General features: G+C 28.7%; 1 protein-coding gene across 1 annotated transcript; it reads right to left on the reverse strand.

The window, feature by feature from the left end:
• Positions 1 to 17,082: 17,082 nt before the first annotated feature.
• Positions 17,083 to 21,321, reverse strand: LOC132952300 (zinc finger MYM-type protein 1-like). Its single transcript, XM_061024574.1, has 7 exons — positions 20,927 to 21,321; positions 20,626 to 20,745; positions 20,254 to 20,355; positions 20,125 to 20,184; positions 19,852 to 20,049; positions 17,605 to 19,685; positions 17,083 to 17,190 (listed from the first exon to the last, which is right to left on the reverse strand). The coding sequence occupies exons 1-7, from the start codon at positions 21,132 to 21,134 to the stop codon at positions 17,083 to 17,085; spliced, it is 2,877 nt and encodes a 958-aa protein (XP_060880557.1). The 5' UTR covers positions 21,135 to 21,321.
• Between the last annotated feature and the right edge of the window lie 351 nt (positions 21,322 to 21,672).

Here is a 21,672-nt window from a genome sequence, read left to right on the forward strand (position 1 = left end):
TCCGTTTTACTGAATAAATCGTTCACACGGTTCAATAATAATGAAAATATTTAACTGAACATTCTTAATGAATCGTATGAATCGTGGCATTTTTTTTGTTGCACGTGGTTGTTAGCACATCTCTTATTATTATTATTATTGTAATACCTACTTGTAATATTTTTCGATGGCGAATTCATAAAAGTCTATAATGCGAACTAGTGTTAGGTTTTTATGTGCTCAAATATCTAAAGAACTACAAAAAATATTAAACCAATTTAAAAATAAAAAAACACGAAGATGGTGGGTCAGGAAATGGATTTCAGGACGTGATACGTTGGGCGCTAGTGAACGTTTATTAAAAGAATTATCAACAGAAGATGTAGATTCATACAGAAATCATTTAAGATTGAATAAAGATCAATTTGAAATACTTCTATATCGGATAACTACAAAAATGCAAAAGCAAGACACAGTTATGAGAGCTGCTTTACCAGCGCGTACAAAATTGGAAATTACTCTTCGATACTTAGACAAGTTAAAATATTAAAATTTTTAAAAATATAAAAATATTTGAATTAGAATTAAAAGACACTTTATATATTATTATTATTGTATTTTTGTTGTTGTTTATAGCTACGGGAGACTGTTTTTCTTCACTTGCTGCATTATATAGAATACCAAAAAATAGCATATCCGTATTTCTTCCAGAAGTTTGTGCATCAATTTGTGAATCTTTAAGCGAGTATATAAAGGTGAGATTTTTTAACTAAATAATATTAAATATTCAATCTTAAATATTTTTTTAATTATATTCATAGCAAAACAAAACAATATAATAATTTTCCTTCTTTAAATATTTAAGTTATTTAATAAAATCAAATTATTCTGTAAATATTTTTAAATATATAAATAACAAAACATAAGCAAAAATATAATTAAAAACAAAATTAATTTTAATAACGCATTTCTCATTGCTGTACCTAAAATATCAGCTGATGTTTCTGCTTGAGGTTTATTTTCGTTATCTGACATATTGTGTGACCATGATGAAGACATTGATTGCTCAGAAAATAAATCTGGAGATGATTGTGCCATGTAATCATTTTTTGCGATCCTTGGTTCATGAGTTGGTATAAACGTTCTTGTTTCATAACATCCATACATTTTTCTTGACAAACGAAAGCTCTATCGAGTGGCATTTTTTCAACTGAACAGCAATACTTTTGGCAAATAAATCAAATTCATCATTGTCTTCTTTACATGAATTACTTATAGCCTGAAGTTTATTAATAGAATTTTCTATTTGACCAATTTGGCTATAACATCTTTTATTATCAGATTTTCGAGGTCGTGTTATATTCGCTTTTTCTGCAACTGTTACGATTTAATTTTCAACCGTTGATATTTCTGGTTGTGGTTCATCAATAACTGTGGGTTCTTCGTCATTGATATCATTTATAACTTGAGATGTAGGTTGCTCCGAAGACTTAACAGACTACAATTAATTGTTAGTATATTTTAGTATAATCATATAACGTGTAATAATATACAATGTTGGTATGGCATAGCATTAAATATACCCCACTATTAAAATAAACATATTACTGATATAGTTCACAAACAATAATTGTATTATTATTTATCAATTTTAGGTACCAAACACTGAGGACGAGTGGAAAAAAATTCAAAACGAATTCTATGCACGATGGAATTTTCCAAACTGTGTGGGAGCAGTGGACGGAAAACACATTTTAATCCGTTGTCCGAAAAACACTTGATCTGAGTATTTTAACTACAAACACTCATTTAGTGTAATATTATTAGCTGTTGTCGATGCGAATTACTGTTTTTCTTATATTGATATTGGTACAAATGGTCGTGTAAACGATGCTAGGGTTTTTTCAAAATCATCTTTTTACAAAGCACTAAAACAAAACGTTAAAAATTCCATCAAATGGTGTATTTGTGGCAGATGATGCATTTCCATTAAGAAAAGATATGCTAAAACCTTATAGCAGAATTAGAAGATTGACTACAACTCAAAAAATATTTAATTATCGCTTATCAAGTGCTAGGCGGATAGTGGAAAATGCGTTCGGTATTCTTACCTCTACATTTCGAATACTTGAAAAACCTATACCGCTTTTAGTAGAAAATGTACCTATAATTATTAAAACAATTTGTACATTACATAATTGGTTAAGGAAAACCTCAGATGAATATTTTCAAACAACATATGCGGATTCTGGTGATTTTGAAGGAACACCAGCACATTTAACAAATTTAACGAATTATTCAAGCAATTATTACAGTACCTCTGCAGGGATTTTACGTGATACATACGCAGACAAATTTATGACGACGGAAGCTGTACCATGGCGGTTTAACATGATTTAATTTTGTTCATATCAATACAATTTAATGTTTTTTTAATAATACAAATAATATACTAATAATATACATATTATGTACTTGTTTTAACCCGTAAGTGGTATGGTGAAAATAAATCACGCTAATGGTATGGTGCGGTCTGCTGGACCACTTAATTTTGTTAATTATATTAAGACCATATTTTTCAATTATTCCATCGAGTTATTTGCAGAAATAATACATTTACAGTGTAAACTTTTATTTGACTATCATTTTTTCGACTCAAATTTAACACTTTTAAAGAAAATAATAAATTTTTTAGACATTTTAAAAAATTACTATGTTATATCTTACTTGTGCTTCGGCAAATCCTAAAGTGTTTAAAAATACGTTTAGAACTCTATCATCATCTAAATATTGAAGTAGATATAATTAAAAGCAATATAGGAAAAAGAATGATTCAAAAATTTTAATTTTTAGATACAAATAATGTAAGTCAAAATAGCCCTTTTTTATCATTGATAGATCTACATTCTACATATTTTAAATGAAATAAAAATCGCATATTCGACTTATTTTTTTATTTTTATTGCTTGACCCACATAGTATATAACAAACATGAATAAAATATAATAATATATATTTACTGAAATAATAATCTACAAGAATAAAAAAAAATTGTATACAAGCAAAATGTTTTTTCTTTTCAACTAAACTAAATAAAAATAAATAAACAACTTTTAAATAAAAAAAAAAATTAAATACTTTTACAAAACAACTTGAATTAAAATATAAATAAAAAATAAACAGTTAGGTACTTAGTTTCCGAAACAATTTGAACAAATTTTTCTGCTGCACTCAAGACATATGGGATCCCCACAGAGTTTGCATTGATAAATAGTTATCCTTTTCTTCTTAGAAGGACATATTCGACACGTTTTTCGTGATTCCAGTTTGTCTTCGTACACTGGCGTATCTTTTAAGTTTTTTGATTAACCGAGAACTCTTCCGATTCCACTCCTTATTTCACGTGAGATACATGTATTTTCAAAGCGTCTTTCTAATTCTGGACTCACAAGTTCAAACGCTAAACTCTTCAAATAATCGGCTCTTGTCATTGTTTCGTTATTTTTAAAAGAATTATATAAGACATACGAATTAACAGAAGAAATATCAAGAAGTCTGTAAAAAATTGCTAACGGCCAACGACGAGTACGACGTCCAGTAGAATAAACAGAACATTTTTCGTCCAATGCATCAACGCCTCCTTTTGTACTATTGTAATAAGAAATGATTTCAGGTTTTTGGACATCATTGTCAAACCCTTTTTGATTGTGCATCGATGAGATTAATAACACTGCTTTATTTGGTTTTGGCACGTACGATAAAATTGTAAGATCTTTTGTAAATCCATATTGAGTAAAGCCAACTGCAGGGGCGGCTCGTCAGGGGAGACTTTGAGACTGCGTCTCCCCTTAAAAAAAAATAATGTATAGAAATATTTTTATTTGAATTCAAAATATATTATATCGTTTTCATTGCTTATTATTATAAATTGAAGGTCACAAAATCGAAAACCTATTAATAGTTATCTCGATTCTCGATAGAAATACTATTTATAGTAATTTCTACGACGAGCGACGGTCGCCGCGCGCCACGCCGGTATCAGTAAAACTGAAGCCAGACAGTTTCAATCGTAATATGTAATGGCATGGCTGGTTGGTCGGAGGGGGCCGGGGAGATTAAGCTGCGTATTATAGACGCTATTGAACCTGGGTTCACGATAGTAATTGCCGTGCCGCCGCGCCGTCCGTAATTAGTTTTAGACGTTTTAATCGCTGTTTTCATAATTTAAAAACCATTAAAAATGCAAAAACACCAAGTTATTGATTTTTTATTGACCCGTGGTTTTAATTTATTAACATACGAGAAATAAATCAAATAAAACTTAATCGCCCAACTCCTCATCTGATATTAACTTGTCAAGACGGTAAATATATTAGAAAATTTCAAAACAGTTGGTATAATAAATTTTCATGGCTCACTGGTTGTGATAAACGAAATAAAGTGTTTTGTTTTACTTGCGTAATATTCGGAGGGGAAAAGGAATGGAGTGTTAATGGATTGTCATCAATCAAAAATTTTTTAAGGAAATCAGAAAAACACGCCATTTCCCAAAAACATTTAATTAACCAAGAAAAATTTCATCTGTTGGGTAAAGTCCGAATTGAACACGCGATTTCAGAAGGTCGACGACTTGCTGCTGTAAAACATAACGAACAGGTCGGTATAAATAGACGTATATTAGCACGTATGATACATGTTGTTTGTTTTTTGGGCAAACAAGAACTTGCTTTTCGTGGCCATCGGGAAAATAATGAATCTTTAAATAAGGGAAATTATCTTGAATTACTCGAACTACTGGCTCAAGAAGAGCAGTTGCTTAAAGAGCACTTATTGTCATCGGCAATATTTAAAGGTACATCTAAGACGATACAAAATGATTTGATTGAATGCGTAACTTCCGTTTTAAATTCTAGAATTTTTAATGAAATACAAAGAGTTAATTACGTATCTATTCAAGCAGATGAAACGACTGATGTATCATGCCGATCGCAAATGAGTATAATTTTTCGGTATGTTGTTGAACAAAATATTGTAGAACGATTTATTGGATTTTTTGACGTTTCAAAAAATAAAACAGCCTCTGGATTAGCAGATATAATTTTATCTGAAATGAATAAGTGGGAAATTGGAAATAAAATTGTATGTCAGACCTATGATGGTGCATCGGTTATGTCGGGAGAAAAAAAGTGGTGTACAATTTCGTATAAGGCAAATTTATCCAAATACATTATTTATTCATTGTTACGCACATCAGTTGAACTTGGTATTGTTACACGGGGCGAAGACAATAAAATCAGTCAAACTCTTTATTTGCAATCTAACTATGTTCCATACGTTTTTTAGTCGGTCTACTAAAAGAAGTGAATTATTAAGAGAACAAGGTTTAAAACTTCCAAATCAATCTGACACTAGATGGAATTATCACTCAAGAGCTGCTTCTACAGTAAAAAAAACATTTTTTAGATCTCAAAAATGCCGTTTTACATGTAACTGAAGAACCAAGTTGGGACCCTATATCCGTTTGTACAGCATCTGGTCTTTATGATAAGCTAAATGATGCAAACTTCGTGTATTTCTTGATTTTGTTCAGCAAAGTTTTTTTATACACAGATCATGTATTTAACTTTCTCCAATCAAAATCCCTTTCGAATATAAAATCTTGCATTTCCAAAATTCAAAATTAAAAAAAAATCTGGCCAATTTAAGAAATGATTCAAATGTGAATAACTGCTGCGACGAAGCAATACAGCTAAACAACAATTTAGAGTACGAAGACAAAAAACGAAACGAATTGCGTAAAATTACATTTGAAATTCTAGATTCATTAATCGTCCAAATTAACATACGATTTGAAGATTTTCCAAAACTAGAGTTTGTAGAGATTGTAAATGAAAAAATGTTTAAAAGCTACTACTCTGAATTTCCTGAGTCAAAGTTCATCAAGTTATTACAGCAGTACCCTGATACTTTTGATGCAGATCGTTTACGTAATGAATTGGCTGTAATTTATGCCGATGATAAAAAACATTTGCCTCCTCATGAACTCCTAGATTTTATAATACAAAGTAGGTGATAATAATTCATCCAAACTAAATATTATTATTTTTCATATTATATTTAATTTTTCCTTTGAAATTCACAGGTGATTTGCACAAGGATATTTATCCTCAGGTGACTAAACTTTGTCAGTTAGTGTTAACTATTCCATCCACGACGGCTTCTAGTGAACGGTCTATGAGTACATTGTAACGTATTAAGACTTTTCTTAGAAACACGATGACCAATGAGCGGCTTTCAAGTTTATCATCCTTGGCGATTGAAAAATATCTACTGGGTGATATGGCAAAAGATCCAACTTTTGTAGACAATGTTATTGACGAGTTTGCAGATAAAAAAGATCGCAGAATTGAACTAGTCTATAAAAAAATCTAGTATTAAATTAAGCAAAAAATATAAATACCTATTACCTATTACCTATTACCTTAAATACCTATTAATATAATTCATTTTTTCAATATAAAGGTTTTTCGTGTTCGTTGTTATATAGAATTTAGGTTATATAATTAGTATAATTAGTATAATAATAAGTCTCCCCAGAATATTTACTCACGAGCCGCTACTGGCCAACTGTACTTTTCATTTTTGGTAAAAAAGCTTGAGGTATTTCACGTTTATTTTTTTTTTAGTGTACCAACATATGTTAATTTTTTCTTTTTTAAAAGTTCAACAAGTTCTATGGAACTAAACCAATTGTCCGCAGTTATATTACGGTTGGTCCCTTGTATTGGTTTTGACAACCGTAAAACTGATTGTGTAGGCTTAGAGAACTTCCTTTCTGTATGATCTAAGGTAATTCCATCAGTATTTTGTCCGGCGTAAATGTATGCGTTAAATAAATAATGACTGCGCGAATCAGTTAAGCACATTATTTTTAACCCGTATTTAGCTGGTTTATTAGGTATATACATTTTAAATTTGCATCTACCACGAAAACTTACTAACATCTCATCCACGGTAACACATGAACTCAAAGAGTAATTCAATTTACAGTTTTCAATAAATTCATTAAAAATTTCAGAAATTGGTGCGAGTGGATCGTTTTCTTTTCTTTCAGTTCTAGTATCAGAATTATCAAAACGTAAACATGAAATTAAAAATAAAAACCGTTTTTTACTCATGACCAGGCGAAAAATTTCACGTCCTGTTCCGTCAGTTGCAAATAAGGTGTTTGCATTTTCATGATTTGATTTAAATACAGCTGAGTAAAATATCAAACCAAACAATGACCTTAGCTCAACTTCGTCTACATTTTTTAGGAAACTTTGCATAAGATTTTTATATTTATGACGAAAACTATCAATTTTTATGTTTGTCCAAACCAATATTTCATTTATTATATTCTCAGTAAATAAAATATTCCAAATTTCAGAAGGGCGAGCAGTATCACCAAATTGTTTGATCGGGCCACGCAGTCCAGGAAGTTAAGTAATAATATTGTGTCAAGCAGTTCTCGTATTTTTAGACGCGAACTCCTCAACCGACCATTTAAATTTATTTTTACCATACAAGAATTTCTATGGTTTAATGTCATCGTCATTATCAGTATGTCTCACTTTCATCTGATTCACTTACATTTTGTTCCGATTCGGAATTATGATTACTATCAATACACATATTATCAGTAACATCATCACTTACGTCTGAACAATTTTCAGCTAATATGTCTGATATAATGTTCTGAAAGTTCGGGTCATTTATCCTAATGTTAGATGAACCAGCTTCATCCATTTTTATTTTTTTATAATTGAAAATAACGAAAAAATAAAAAAATGTTAACGAACTTTGTCAAATTTTGATAAGAAAAAATAATTACGTTGATGGTACGGTGCCTTAGATCATATACAATGGATAGTCATAGCATACTACGGGCATAAAAATAGTTGATGCCAACATTACTATAGGACCTGTGACATCTGCGCATGCGCAACTGCTTATCATAATATTTCAATCTGTTTTCCCGCTTAAATTTGACTTTAGGTAATCTGAATTTTCAAAACATTGTTATTTGTTATTACACAAAATTACAAATGTTTATTAATTTATATTAATATTGTTAATGTCTTTATATTTATAAACGTATAAATAATAAACCATTTGAACAAACAAATATTGAATTAATAATATTATTATAATGCCGACTAAAAATGCGTGTGTTTTATGTCTACGGTCTGTTTATAAAAATCCAGGATTATCTTTATTTGGGTAAGTCTAGTGTTTTTAGTTTTAAACAATGCACAATAACTATTATGATGTAATTAAATACATTTTAATTAGATTTCCTAAAGATCCAAAACGTCTTAAGATCTGGCTTATGAAATGTGGATTGATCGAAGACGATGTTCAGTCAAACAGAAAATTATGTTCATTTCACTTTGCAGAAACTGATTTTCGTAAATGTGTTAAGAAGAGGTTATTAAAATATGATGGAATACTAACAATTTTTGATGAGGATCATCTATGTCATGAGACTCCATCTACGTCTTTTGAAGAAAATGTATCTAAAGGTTTAAATTTTATTTCATATAATTGTTTATAAAATATTACAAATGTAATTAATATAACAAGTATGTACTATGTATACTTTACAAATAGACTTACAACAGATTGATTTGCCTGAAATTCGTTTAACAGAAGATAAAGAAATATCTATTATGTCAAAAGGTTAGTGGTTACTAACCATATTTTATAGTAATTTAACATAATATATAAGTTTTAAAAAAAAAAACTTTTTTGTAACCCAGAAATGTAATAATTATTATTTAAATTAAATAGCTTCAACCAGTTTTTGATTTTGTCAAAACATACTGTAAAATATTTGTAATTTATTCGTAATTTTTCAATAACTATTTATTTATTTATTTATTTATTATATAGAACCTTGTGAAGTAAATAATATTAATCAAGCTAATACACCAACAAAACTTGGAGACAGTGATGTTATGTCAGTATTAGGTAACATTCAATTTCTATATGACTAATTTATTTTTATTTAGAAGATACTACACTACCTATGTTATGTAATATTTTTTCAGAAACTCCAAAAAATTTGAAAAAAAAATGTTATGTTGGTGATAGTCACCTGATTTAGCAACTTCCAAGAGAGCAAAAAGATCTTTTAATAAAGCCAGATTACAAATTATATCCCAAAGGAAAAAAATCATTGGACTTCATCAAACTGTTAGGAGATTAAGAAAAAAATTGACATCATTGGAAAAATTAATTGAACACCTTAAGAGTATTAATCTGATTAGCGAACAGGCTCATGACGATATTTTGGTATTTATATGTGAAATATGATCATTGTTGTGCATGTATATATTTATTTGTTAATTATAAACCAAAAGTTTTGAACATATTTTTGTAGAAAGTGGTTTAGTAATTGTATAATTATTTTTATAATATGTAATAGATTTGTATAAGTGTATTTTTGTAACCCATAACAACACTAAATATTATAACTAACAATTTAAGAAAGGTTACTCATTAATATAGGCAGGAATAAATGGATTTAGTTAGACGGCTATATTTTTAATACAACAGCAAATGTATTAAAATAAATTGTAAATATAAATATGATATAATATGAAAATTATTGGGATATTTGTATATTTTGTGGAACTAATGATTTCCGCCTATGATTTATATGATTGTAAAATGTTTATATATTTTGTATGTATTTTTGTATTATGCTTAATTAGTTAATAGGCCATGGTGATATTCTGGTATGTTATATGTGATCTAATATGACTATTGTTATGCATGCATACTTCCATTTTTGTCTGGTAGTTATTTCTTTTAAAATAAATCATCAGTAGTATTATGTTTGAATGTATATTTTATATTTCAGAGCAATACCTCTGGGTCAATTAAAGAAGTGCTTAATAGAAGTTTTAAATCGAACAATGCAAAATATTCACCCGCGATTAGATCATTTGCTTTAACTCTCCAATTTTATTCAGCTAAGGCCTATAATTATGTAAGAAAAACGTTTAAAAATGTATTACCACTTCCAGCAACAATTAAAAAGTGGTTTTCTGGTGTTGGCGGAGAACCAGGATTCACATTTGAAGCGTTTGAAGCAATTAGGAAAAAGGTCAATGAAACACAGGGTTCAGTAATTTGTAATATTACAATTGATGAAATGGCTATAAGAAAGCAGACTATTTTTCTTAATGGTAAATTCTATGGAGGTATAGATTTGGTAACAGGACAAGATCAAAATGACTCAGATAATTCTCAACAAGCAACAAATGCATTTGTGTTTCTTGCAGTTTGCATGAATGGGCATTGGAAGGTTCCATTAGGATATTTTTTAGTACACAGTTTTACAGGCAATGAAAGAGCAAATTTATTGACAAAGTGTCTTGAATTGTTTGCTGATACAGGAGCCAAATGCTTTTCAATAACATTTGACAGGGCTCCAACAAACATTGCCATGTGTAAATCACTAACAGCTAATTTTGATTACTCCTCTGAACATTTTCAACCTTGGTTTTATAACCCAGCTTATCCAATTTCAGAAAAAAAGAAAATATTTATATTTTGGGATGCTTGCCACATGTTGAAGCTGGTTAGAAATACAATAGGTGACAAGAAAGAGTTACTGAATAAAAATGGAGGGACTATTAAATGGGATCATTTAAAGAGCTTACAAAATATTCAAGAAACAAAAGGACTTTATGCAGCCAATAAATTAAAACAAACTCATATCAATTACTTTGAAAACAAAATGAATGTTAGATTGGCTGCACAGACTCTTAGTTCAAGTGTAAGCTCTGCTCTTGTGTTTTGTGAAGAATTAAGATTGATATCAGGATGTAAAGCTACAGCTGAGTTCTGTAGAATTTTTAATGATGCTTTTGATATCTTGAACTGCAGAAACAAATTGGCTAAAGGCTATAGTATACCTATAAATAACAATAATATTAATAAAATAAAAACATTTTTGGATGCGTTCAAATTGTATGTTGAGAACCTTAGATTTCAACCAACACAGCAATATCCAGAAGGAGAACCAATATTAAAGAGTCAGAGAAAAACAGGTTTTCTTGGATTCATTATTTGTCTTACAAATTTACTCGAGTTGTATGAACAAATACAAATAGATATGAATTATTTGCTTTCTTATAAATTGAGTCAGGATCATGTAGAGGTTTTCTTTAGTGCAATTGGAAGCAGGGGAGGTTTTAACAATAATCCAAATGCCATACAATTTCGTTCTGCATATAAACGTCTTTTGGTAAGGCATCAAGTAGATGGCTCAATGTATGGAAATTGTTTACCTCTTGACAGTGCAAGTATCCTTTTTGTTAGCTCTAATAAACGTCAAGACGCTGATGCAATTTGTGATTATGAAGATATTGATGAGGAAAAAAATGTATTGTTTAACGAATTTGAACATGATTATGATGAAACAACCCGTATGCCAGAATTAGAGGAGTTTATTATAGATATTGTTAAATACACTGGAGGATTTATTATAAGAAAAATAAAAAAAAAAGTAACTTGTGTGGAATTTGTGATTCATTTTTAACCAAAAAAGATGATGTCAATGAATCATTGCTGTTGAAATTAAAAACAAAAGGAAAATTAATTAATATATCATCTGATGTACACAAAATATGTTTGTCATCAGAGTATATCATAAGATTTTACTCCGATGAGCTACTTAAAATGAAGAACGTAAAGATGCATTTAACAATTAAGACACTGAACGAAGTAAGCACAGATAATACAATATTCAACAGTTACGAAATGAAACAACACATATTAAATCAAGATCCTTTTAATAACCATCGAAGACAATTAATACAATTTATCATTGAGCCATATATAACATTAAGATTAAATCATATAGCCAAAATGCATTCACTTTCAATGGCAGGCAAGAATGTGCGAGATAAATGCACCAAAATAATTTTATTTAAAAATCAGTAGGTAATAGATATTTAGTAGCTATTGTCCCATTCTATTATTCCTTATATTACCTTTTAAGTTATATTATACTAGTTTCTAGTACACTTGTTATTATTATTTTATATTTATGGCTATGCATAAGTACCTACATAATGATAGTTGTTAATAGTTAATCTTAATACATTAAAGTAATACATTTTATATAATACATAATAGTATTATGTAGGTCTCATAAGTCATACCAGTTATAACAAAAAAGAAATAACAATTAAAGAAACTTAAAAAACATATTTTATAGTTGTTAGTGTTCAAGTGTTGTTACTTGTTTATCTTAACTGCGCGTTTGCACTCTGCGCCAAGCATTAATGATAAGAGACCACGCGCATGCGTATATCATCGAGGTCCTACAGTGATGTTGGCTTCACAAATAGTTCGTATGGCTCTATCCATTGTATATGATCTAAGTACGGTGCGGTCTGTCAGACCGCTTATCACTTTAAAACAGCTGTTAACACCAGTATTTAACATGTTTACCTCCATAACCATTAGTTACCGTTTTATACTATCTCCGTGGAAAGGTAAAACCAACCTCTTTGATTGTATCATTAATACCATATCACCTAAATCAAAACAAAAAATTGCAGCGGTCTGTGTGACCGTACCATAACACTTACGGGTTAAAATGCGAGAATTATTATTATTTGTTTATTAAATTTGTTGTATTGGTCATATTATTTGCAAATATTATGAATATTATATATTATTATCAGTTTTCGTTATCGGTAGGTACAACAAAAAACAGTGGCGTGTTGAACTCATTTTTGATGAGGAGCAAAATTGTATGCAAATTGTATGACAATACCTTTCTGAAATTTCATTATAGGTACACGAATAAAATGAAAAATATTCATTTTTTAATTCATTAAGTTTAAGAATAGGTATCCATTTCACTAGTGAAGAAAATGAATTATTTGACACTATCAATCCTTTATTGACATTCAATATACGATCAAACGATAAGAGAGATAAATCATATAATATTGTCCGAGAACCTTCAAATCTGGTGACACGTCAAAATATCCCGGTAAAAATATCCCGGTCAAAATATCCCCGACAAAATATCCCTAAACCAAAATATCCCCGACAAAATATTCCATGACAAAATATCCCGCGTAAAAATATCCTTGACAAAATATCCCGCGTTATTATTACTTATTAATTAAAATAACATTTACTGAATACAAAAAATAAATTAAGATATTTTTAAAAATATATTAAAATGGTATGTTTTCCGTCAAAAATGATTACACTTATTATTATAATATAAGTTACATGAAGATATTAATACATTTATATAATACAAAAAATTAATTAAAACATTTTTAAAAATATATGAAAATGGTATGTTCTCTGTCAAAAATTATTACACTTATTATTATAATATAAGTTACATGAAGATATTAATACATTTATATAATACAAAAAATTAATTAAAACATTTTTAAAAATATATGAAAATGGTATGTTCTCCGTCAAAAATTATTATACTTTTACTTATTATAATACTAAGTTATGTGCTATTGATTTTAAATATTTATTGTTATTAGTTTCCTCATATATTTTTACAACAGCAATTAACCGCTCGTCCAAATTTTTATATTTTTTTATTTCGTGGGAAAATACTGCGTCTGTAGAATACCTATTCTTTAATCCACACGATTGCAATTTTCGCCATAAGCACTGGGTAAAATGAAAAAAACATCCATGTATTTTAACATCAGTGTATAATTCTTTAAATGATTTTATAAATGCTTGTTCGAAATCTATCACAATAGCCTTTGGTTGTAAATTTGGTTTGAGTATATTAATTTGATTTAGTACTTCGGAATAACTATTTTCGTTTTTACTACACATTAATATATATATAAGTGGATATACAGTGCAGTCAATATTACCGTGAATAGTATACAGTTGGTTAAATATATTGGGTACAGATTTAAACGTTCCATCTGCGAACCATATTTCGGAGTCATTCAGTATATTTAAATTTTCATTTGTTGTGAATATCAATATTCTGTTATTAATATCCCAATTTTCATTATTTTTACTGTCATATAGCAAAAAAGGTAAATTACTTAGAGTTAATGTGTATTCGCTAGGTATTACTAAAGAATCAACAGTTACAGGGTACATTATTTCGATTTCGAGAACGTTGAATTGTTCGACTAAGCGCAACAGTTGAAGGTAACCTAGCTGCAATTGGCATAGATGACTGAGAAAATGCCTCGCTTATAATATTTCTTGTTGTCTGATTAGAATCACTAGCTTCTTTGATTCTAATCCGGCTGCATCTGGAGCGTGTTCATGATCTCCTCTCTTACCAAGAAATTCCCCTACGAAAAAATTTTGACAATATATGACAAATATTATTATATCCAGGCCTATTGAGATTAATCGTAAGAGCAGTATTCGTTTTACAATTGTCATCAATTGTATATTACTTAAAAATCTGATAAAACCGTAATATATTTTTACACATGGTTTAAGAAGGGTTTTTGTTGATTACACATATAATATTATAAGATCAATGGTATCGACAGTTCTTATATTTTATTATTATATATTTATTATAATATATATTATTATATCCACGTCCTAAAATTTAATCATAAATCAACAAACCTGATTCGTCGTCTGTGGTTGTGTAACATCTTGTCAAACATTTTTTTCTTTTATACTCAGTGCAACGCCAAATTATTTTTTCTTCACTCTTTCGGTGTATACTGAATAAATATCCTTCAAATATTAGTAAATTATTGCCTTTTTGGCTTTTAACAAATTCTAGCATTTTATAATTAAATAAAAATTGTTACTTAAAAAATTTGATTTAAGACTGTTAAATGCTCACGACACGCACTGTAGGACGTAGGTAATGATATAAAATGACACTATAATACCATTATCAAAATAACGAATACCTATTACTAGATTAGATAAAGTGCGATTATTACTTCTAATCGCAACAGCTATTATATTATATTTTGTCGGGGATATTTTGACTGGGATATTTTTACCGGGATATTTTGTCGTGGAACCAAAATTTGATCTACAATGACAAAATACACCTCTGTTCTAAACTTATCATCTGGTTTTGTAACACATTGATCGGATGTATTTTCACCTGGCATTCTTTTTTTGCGTCGAACACGTTCTTGAGGAAAAATCAATTTCAGTAAGGCCTTTACTTATGGCGAATTGTTTAGCTTCCATTAATCTGCACATTGAACTGTTCTAATATTTTTAATTTTTTTAGTAGTCGAATCAACAATACTTAGTGCCTGAATAAAATCAATAGATATAGGTATTTTGACAAAGGCGTGGTAAATGCAAAAATATTTTTCATTAACAGAAGATTTGTAAGATTTGTTTTTAGCTGTAGATGAACACAATCACAATCCATAGATTTTGACAATATTTCTAAAGTGTTCATTACAGTATCATATTTGTTTTCAATAACTGATATAGCTTTGTCGTGTGATGTCCAACGGGTTGAAGAAAAGTTTTTTATTCTGAGAACTCTATCATTTGGATAACAGTTTTTTTTGTTCTTCTAAAAAAATCGCCGTTCGTTTTCTTGCTCTCATAAAAGAAATGAGTACTTGCATATCCCCAAAAAAATTTCTTATACTACCTAATGCATCTGTCACATGTATCAACTACCACCAAATTCAGAACATGTGAAAAACACCAAACATACAACGCACGAGGATTCTGTTCTTGTACATATGAACGAAGACCTGAATACTGCCCCTGCATAGACGTAGCTCCATCATATGTTTGTGCGCATAAGTTATTTATCCAGTCTAAATCATATTTAACGCAAACATTGCATAGTAAATCAAACATACCTTTGCCAGTTGCATCATTTGTAGATTCTAAAGCCACAAGTCTTTCTTTTATTTCACCAAATTCATCCACAAACTGCAAAATCAGAGAAAACTGTTCTATATTGGAAACATCAGTAGTGTTGTCAATCATAATTGAGAAGATTCCAGCTTTTTTCACTTTTTTTAATATTTGAGAACGAACGATATACTCATATGCAACCATGCACTCATAACTAAAAGCATTGTGTTTTGACTGTTATTAGATAAAAAAGTCAAACGATTTTTTTTCTCGGCAGACTCAAGTGTAGCGATATGAGAAGAAAGTAATGCATTATGTTTAGCAAAAAGCTAAATTAATTCAAGAAAGTTTCCCTGATTTTTGGATGGCCAAGATTCATTATGACCTCTAAAAGATGAATTTTGACGAGCGAGATATAGTAACACTTCTAATATTACTTTTACAATCTTTCTATTTTCAGCAACTTTAGTATTAGAGTTTTGTAAAGATTTTAAATCTACTCTTTGATTACTCAAATACATTACTTTTTTAACCTCTGACTGCAAATGGTTTGGTGATGCTTCATGGTTATCAAGTCTATAAGAAATATGTCTCCAGTCGTTTGAACCACACCTAGCAAGTTGGTTAGATTTTCTATCTGTTGTGCCAAATTGTTTGCACACTATACAATAAACTTTATCCTCAGTTGGAGAATAAGATAACCATTTACGTCTAACAAACTCTCCAGCTGCAATCTTTTTAAAATAATGTTGCTCATGGAATGACCTTGAATGTTTTCCTTGTTTTTTAAAGGAAATATATCATTTTGTAACACGGTTGGTTGTGGTTGACATGGTTCTTGATGTGCAATTTGTGAAAAACGTTCAATTGAAATATTTGAACATAAAAGTAAAGCTGGATCATGAGGAAATGTTTCATATTGGTTTGATATTTTATCTAAATCTTCTACTAGGGTCAGTGTATTATCTTCAATGTAATCATTGCACGCTAAACAGAAAATTAAAGAATACAAATTAGGTATTAAAATAAGTATTTAGATATTTTGAAGATGAATTTTTTTTTTTTATTGTTTTGCACGCATTTAAATGCCTTTTCCAATTCGTCGGATTTATGTAAACTTTTTTTTTACCACATAAACATACTTCTTCGTCAGACATGATTAAATCAAAATAAATAAAACTTTAGAAAAACCAAAGTGGTAAAAGTCACAATGCTTCAAAATTATAATTGATGTGTTATAACTTTATGAGAATGATAAAATGTCGTAGTCGCACACTCGCGTCTCGCACTCTCGCACTGGAATATTGGATATACAGCAGACAGAACGGGCTACGAGCAGAGTATTACCATTGAATATTGATTAAAAATATTTATAGTATTTAATCAAATACGATAACACGCGTTCGCTCTGTTTTCTATTAATAATTCACCAATAACAATATTGTTATGCGGGTAGCGGGTAAAAACAATCGCGGTCGTTGAGCAAATTTCTAGAAACGAACCAGCTTATCTGTGTTTTCCTAATAATAATAATCATAATGCATTGTAACCAAGCCCGGATTAAGATAATTTTGGGCCTGGGGCCAAACAATTTTAGGGGCCCATATCCATAATCAAAATTTTGGTGACCCACAAATAAAAATATTTCAGAAAAAAAAATATATTCATCAATTTATTTCTTATTTTTTTTTTAAATACAAAAATAAAAATTTTATTAAAAATATTTTTTCTAGATTTTTGGGCAGCAAACTCTTTAATTATATCATCGGTATTAATTACCTCCAAAACATCACTCTCTGAACACAAAACCATAAAACTATTTAAATTTTCTTGAGAAGAGCTTGTTCTATACTTGTTTTTTATTCGAGCTAATTTGGAGAATGCTCTTTCAGCCGAACAATTTGCAATAGGTATGGTTAGATATATTTTAATTGCAGTATACAAATTAGGAAAAGAAAGTAATAGATTTTTTTCATTGAAATGCTTCCAAATATCTAGCAGATAATCTTGTGTGTCATCATATGAAGGTTTACTGATAGACCAATATTTTTTGAATTGTATAATTTCATTTTGTATAGTATTATCAACATCTTTTTTATACAATAAAATAAAATTTTCAAGACTTTTATTAACTTCTTCTTCTTCATCAGTATCTTGTGGTAAAACAACATGTAATTTTGTGATGAACAAAAAATTGTTTTTTAGAAAACTATAAGCTTCAATTCGTTTTTCTAATTGTGAACAAAAACTATCTATAATAACATAATAAGTCTCTACTCTAAACTTGTCATGACCACTTAAAGATACCTGATTACAACCAGAGTCATTTGGAAATTTCTTTTTTTTTATTCTCTCTTGTTCATCGGAGTATTTCTCTTTTATTTTAGGACTAAGTTGATTTATTTTATTTTCATATAATGTACTGCACTTCCTCAAATTTGATACATAATGCTTTAATGATATAAGTAAATTAAGAGCTTTTAAAGGATCACAATTTATTGTTTGCAACTGTATTGAGGTCTTGTTGGATCTTTCTAAAATGTCATTCCATAAAAGTGCCATGTATCCAGTTTCTTTTTTTAAAATTTTTTTTAATAATGGTCTAGCATTTCTTTTAGTATCTTCATTTTCTTTACTATTAGGACTTATTATAGTTTCTAATACTTCAATAATTTTAGTGTAATTATTTATTAATGCTTTACAAGACTCTGTATGACATGACCATCTAGTATCACTTAAAGATTTTAATACTAGTAATCGATTACTATCACTTTTTTCTATAGATGTAGTTAATATATTCCATCTGTGAGTAGCACTACTGAAAAAATTATACAGTGACTGAAGAAACCCAAAAAAATTTACTGCTTCTAAGCAACAATTCACACTGTGAACTCCGACTAGGTTAAGTGAATGAGCAGTGCAAGGTACATAAATAGCTAAATCACACTTTTTTTTTACATATGCTTGTAGTCCTTCATAAGTTCCACTCATATTAGGAGCATTATCATATGACTGACCGCGACAATTTAAAATATCAAGTTTAGAATTTTTAAGAAAATCTTCTAACAATTTAAAGATTGACTCACCTTTGTGACTATCAATAGGTTTAAGCTCTAATAATCTCTCTTGTACATTATGTGATGTACAATATCTTAATACTATTGCCATTTGATCTACCTTAGATAAATCCGGAGTTGAGTCCAAAATTAATGAAAAATATTTACTTTCTCTGATTTCATTTTCAATATAATTAATAACACGTCTCTTTATCAGAGTTATTAATTCGTTCAAAATTGTTGTAGATAGGTATGATGGATGACCTCTCCCTTTATTACCGTGCAATTCAATATGGGTTTTCAAAAATGGATCAAACTCAGAAATTAGTTCAAGAAGTCCTAAGTAATTTCCATTATTTTTTACTCCAAATACTTCATTGTCTCCTCTAAATGGTAAACCACGTGAAGATAAATATTTAATAACTGCTACAACGCGTTTTAAAACATCAATCCAATATTGAGTTTCAGTAGATATTTTCTTACAGATTTGTTGATTTACGGAATTTAATGAGTTTTCTCGAAGTAGCCATGTAGTATTTGCTTCTCTGTGATACATGCTGTTTTCATGGTATGATATTTTTTCAAATTTTTTCCATTGATCAAACCCATTTTTTACAAAAGAGTTTTCACGATTCTTTGAAAAAAGCTTACACATAAAACAAAATACTGAACCCTGACTTGGAGAATACAAAAGCCACAGCCGATCACATATTTGTCCATTAGGTAAAGTTCTTTCAAACATTGCAGGCGTTAAATGTCTTTTATGATCTAAAAATCAAATAAATTAACTTAATTATTAAACATCAATGATATATAAACATAAATAAATTATAATAAGAATGTTTTATTAAAAAAAATTCTTTATTGAAAATTATTAAAAAAATTTAACAAGTAATAACAATAAAAATAAATAATGATTAAGTACTATATTTACCACTAATGCGTGCAGATTGAGTATACGATTTTTGTTTATTTTGAAAAAATGATGGCCCTTTTTTAATACAATAATCCACAAAATCATCATTTATTTTACTTGGCCAAAAATATGGATCTTTAACGGTTAATTCATCAAAGCTGTTATCATCAATATCTGCATGATGTATTGTACCAATATTCGTAGTATCCTTAACAGCTTTAATAATAACAAATATTGAAAATAAAACATTAACCACCAAATATTGTGAAAAAAATTAATTTTTATACTTACAAGTAGAATTAGTATTTTCAAGACCATTATTACTTTGATTTTGTTTGGCCGGTGATAAACCTACAAATAAATAATTTAAAATTTAAACTATAGATACCTATAATTAATTTATATTTGATAGGTACTTACAATGAGTATTGTTTAAGTGATCAGTCTGAACAGTTTCTTTTAAGTCAACATGCAAATTAATTTTATCTTTTAAATTACTGGAAACATTTTTGGCATTATCATCTAAAAAAAATTAATATTTAAATTTAAAATGTATTATATTATTTATATTATAGTCCAGTCTTGTTAAGTATTTGAGTAAATGTATTTAAATATTTTTATTGTATTTAGAATACTTTTTAAATACTTCTCGAATAAAGTATTTGGAAAGTATTTTAAATACGGTCTTGGATGTGTTTGTATTTAAGAATCAAATACTTTTATTTAAATACTTTACCTATTTTAAACTGTATTATACTAATTACTTATTAATATATTATTTTATATACTTACATGACATACATGCAATACTAATAGCATTAACTTCTTCTGGTATATTATAATGATTATTTATATCAATAGTGTCATCAAGTATACCATCCACAATACCATCCACAGTACCATCCACAATACCTAACATAATTATTGAAAATGTTTATTATATTGATATATTATATTTAATTATTTAAATACATTTATTTTTTAACTTAAGTGTTTGAACAATGAACATAACATGGGTTATATAATATGATAAATTATAAATATTATTGTTTGAATGCGTTCATTATTCTAGTTAAAATTCAAAGGTACTTACAATTGATATTAGTTTCATTGTTTATATTTTCCTTTGAGATACTATGATCTATTTCTATAACATTTGAAACTAGTTTATCGTCACTTTCATTAGTTAAAGAAAAAAATCCAGTTATTTTATTGCACTTAACAGCAGATGTCATTAAAAGATCTTCTTTCTTCTTTTTTCTCTTCTGAGCACCGCTTAAATATTTTTTACAGCCACTCATATTCGACTTTTACTTCAAATTTCAATAATATAAGTTATAAGTTGTATTTGTAAAACAAAACACTAACACTAACCACTGTTAAACGTTAAACGTTATTATGACTTCGACTGAAGACTATACAAGAGACAAGACTTGTTTCAGTATTGTTATCGTAGAAAAATAACATAAATAGAATTCGTCTGGTTAATAAATAATAATTATTGAGGAATATGTTTTATCATCAAAAACAGTTTGATAACTAAATCTATTATTAGTAATGATGTTTCAACCGTCGTAAATCGTAATCGACGGTATTCACTGTAGTACAGACTGTACTCGTGATTCCTATAATTCCATTGCATTATCATTATCATCCTGCTAAAAATAGACGATAGTCGATAGCATAATAATAACATAGGTGATATCCATATTCCATATCCATTATCAATATAGTATTTAGCCCACCACAGAGTACTCTATGTATAGGCGTATAGCTTATAGGAAACGTTAATGTATAATAATAATAATGATATAAGTTTATATTATTATTTATTATCAT

This window comes from Metopolophium dirhodum, chromosome 1, assembly GCF_019925205.1.
Source record: "Metopolophium dirhodum isolate CAU chromosome 1, ASM1992520v1, whole genome shotgun sequence".
Lineage (NCBI taxonomy): Eukaryota > Metazoa > Arthropoda > Insecta > Hemiptera > Aphididae > Metopolophium > Metopolophium dirhodum.

What these genes read in the sequence shown, in the direction of transcription:
- LOC132952300 (XM_061024574.1), bottom strand. Translation starts at nt 21,134, where the DNA reads ATGAGTGGCTGTAAAAAATATTTAAGCGGTGCTCAGAAGAGAAAAAAG. An exon ending in CAATGAAACTAATATCAATT is followed by an intron (nt 20,746 to 20,926) that starts GTAAGTACCTTT and finishes TAATTATGTTAG; the next exon opens with GTATTGTGGATGGTACTGTG. An exon ending in TCACTTAAACAATACTCATT is followed by an intron (nt 20,185 to 20,253) that starts GTAAGTACCTAT and finishes ATTTATTTGTAG; the next exon opens with GTTTATCACCGGCCAAACAA.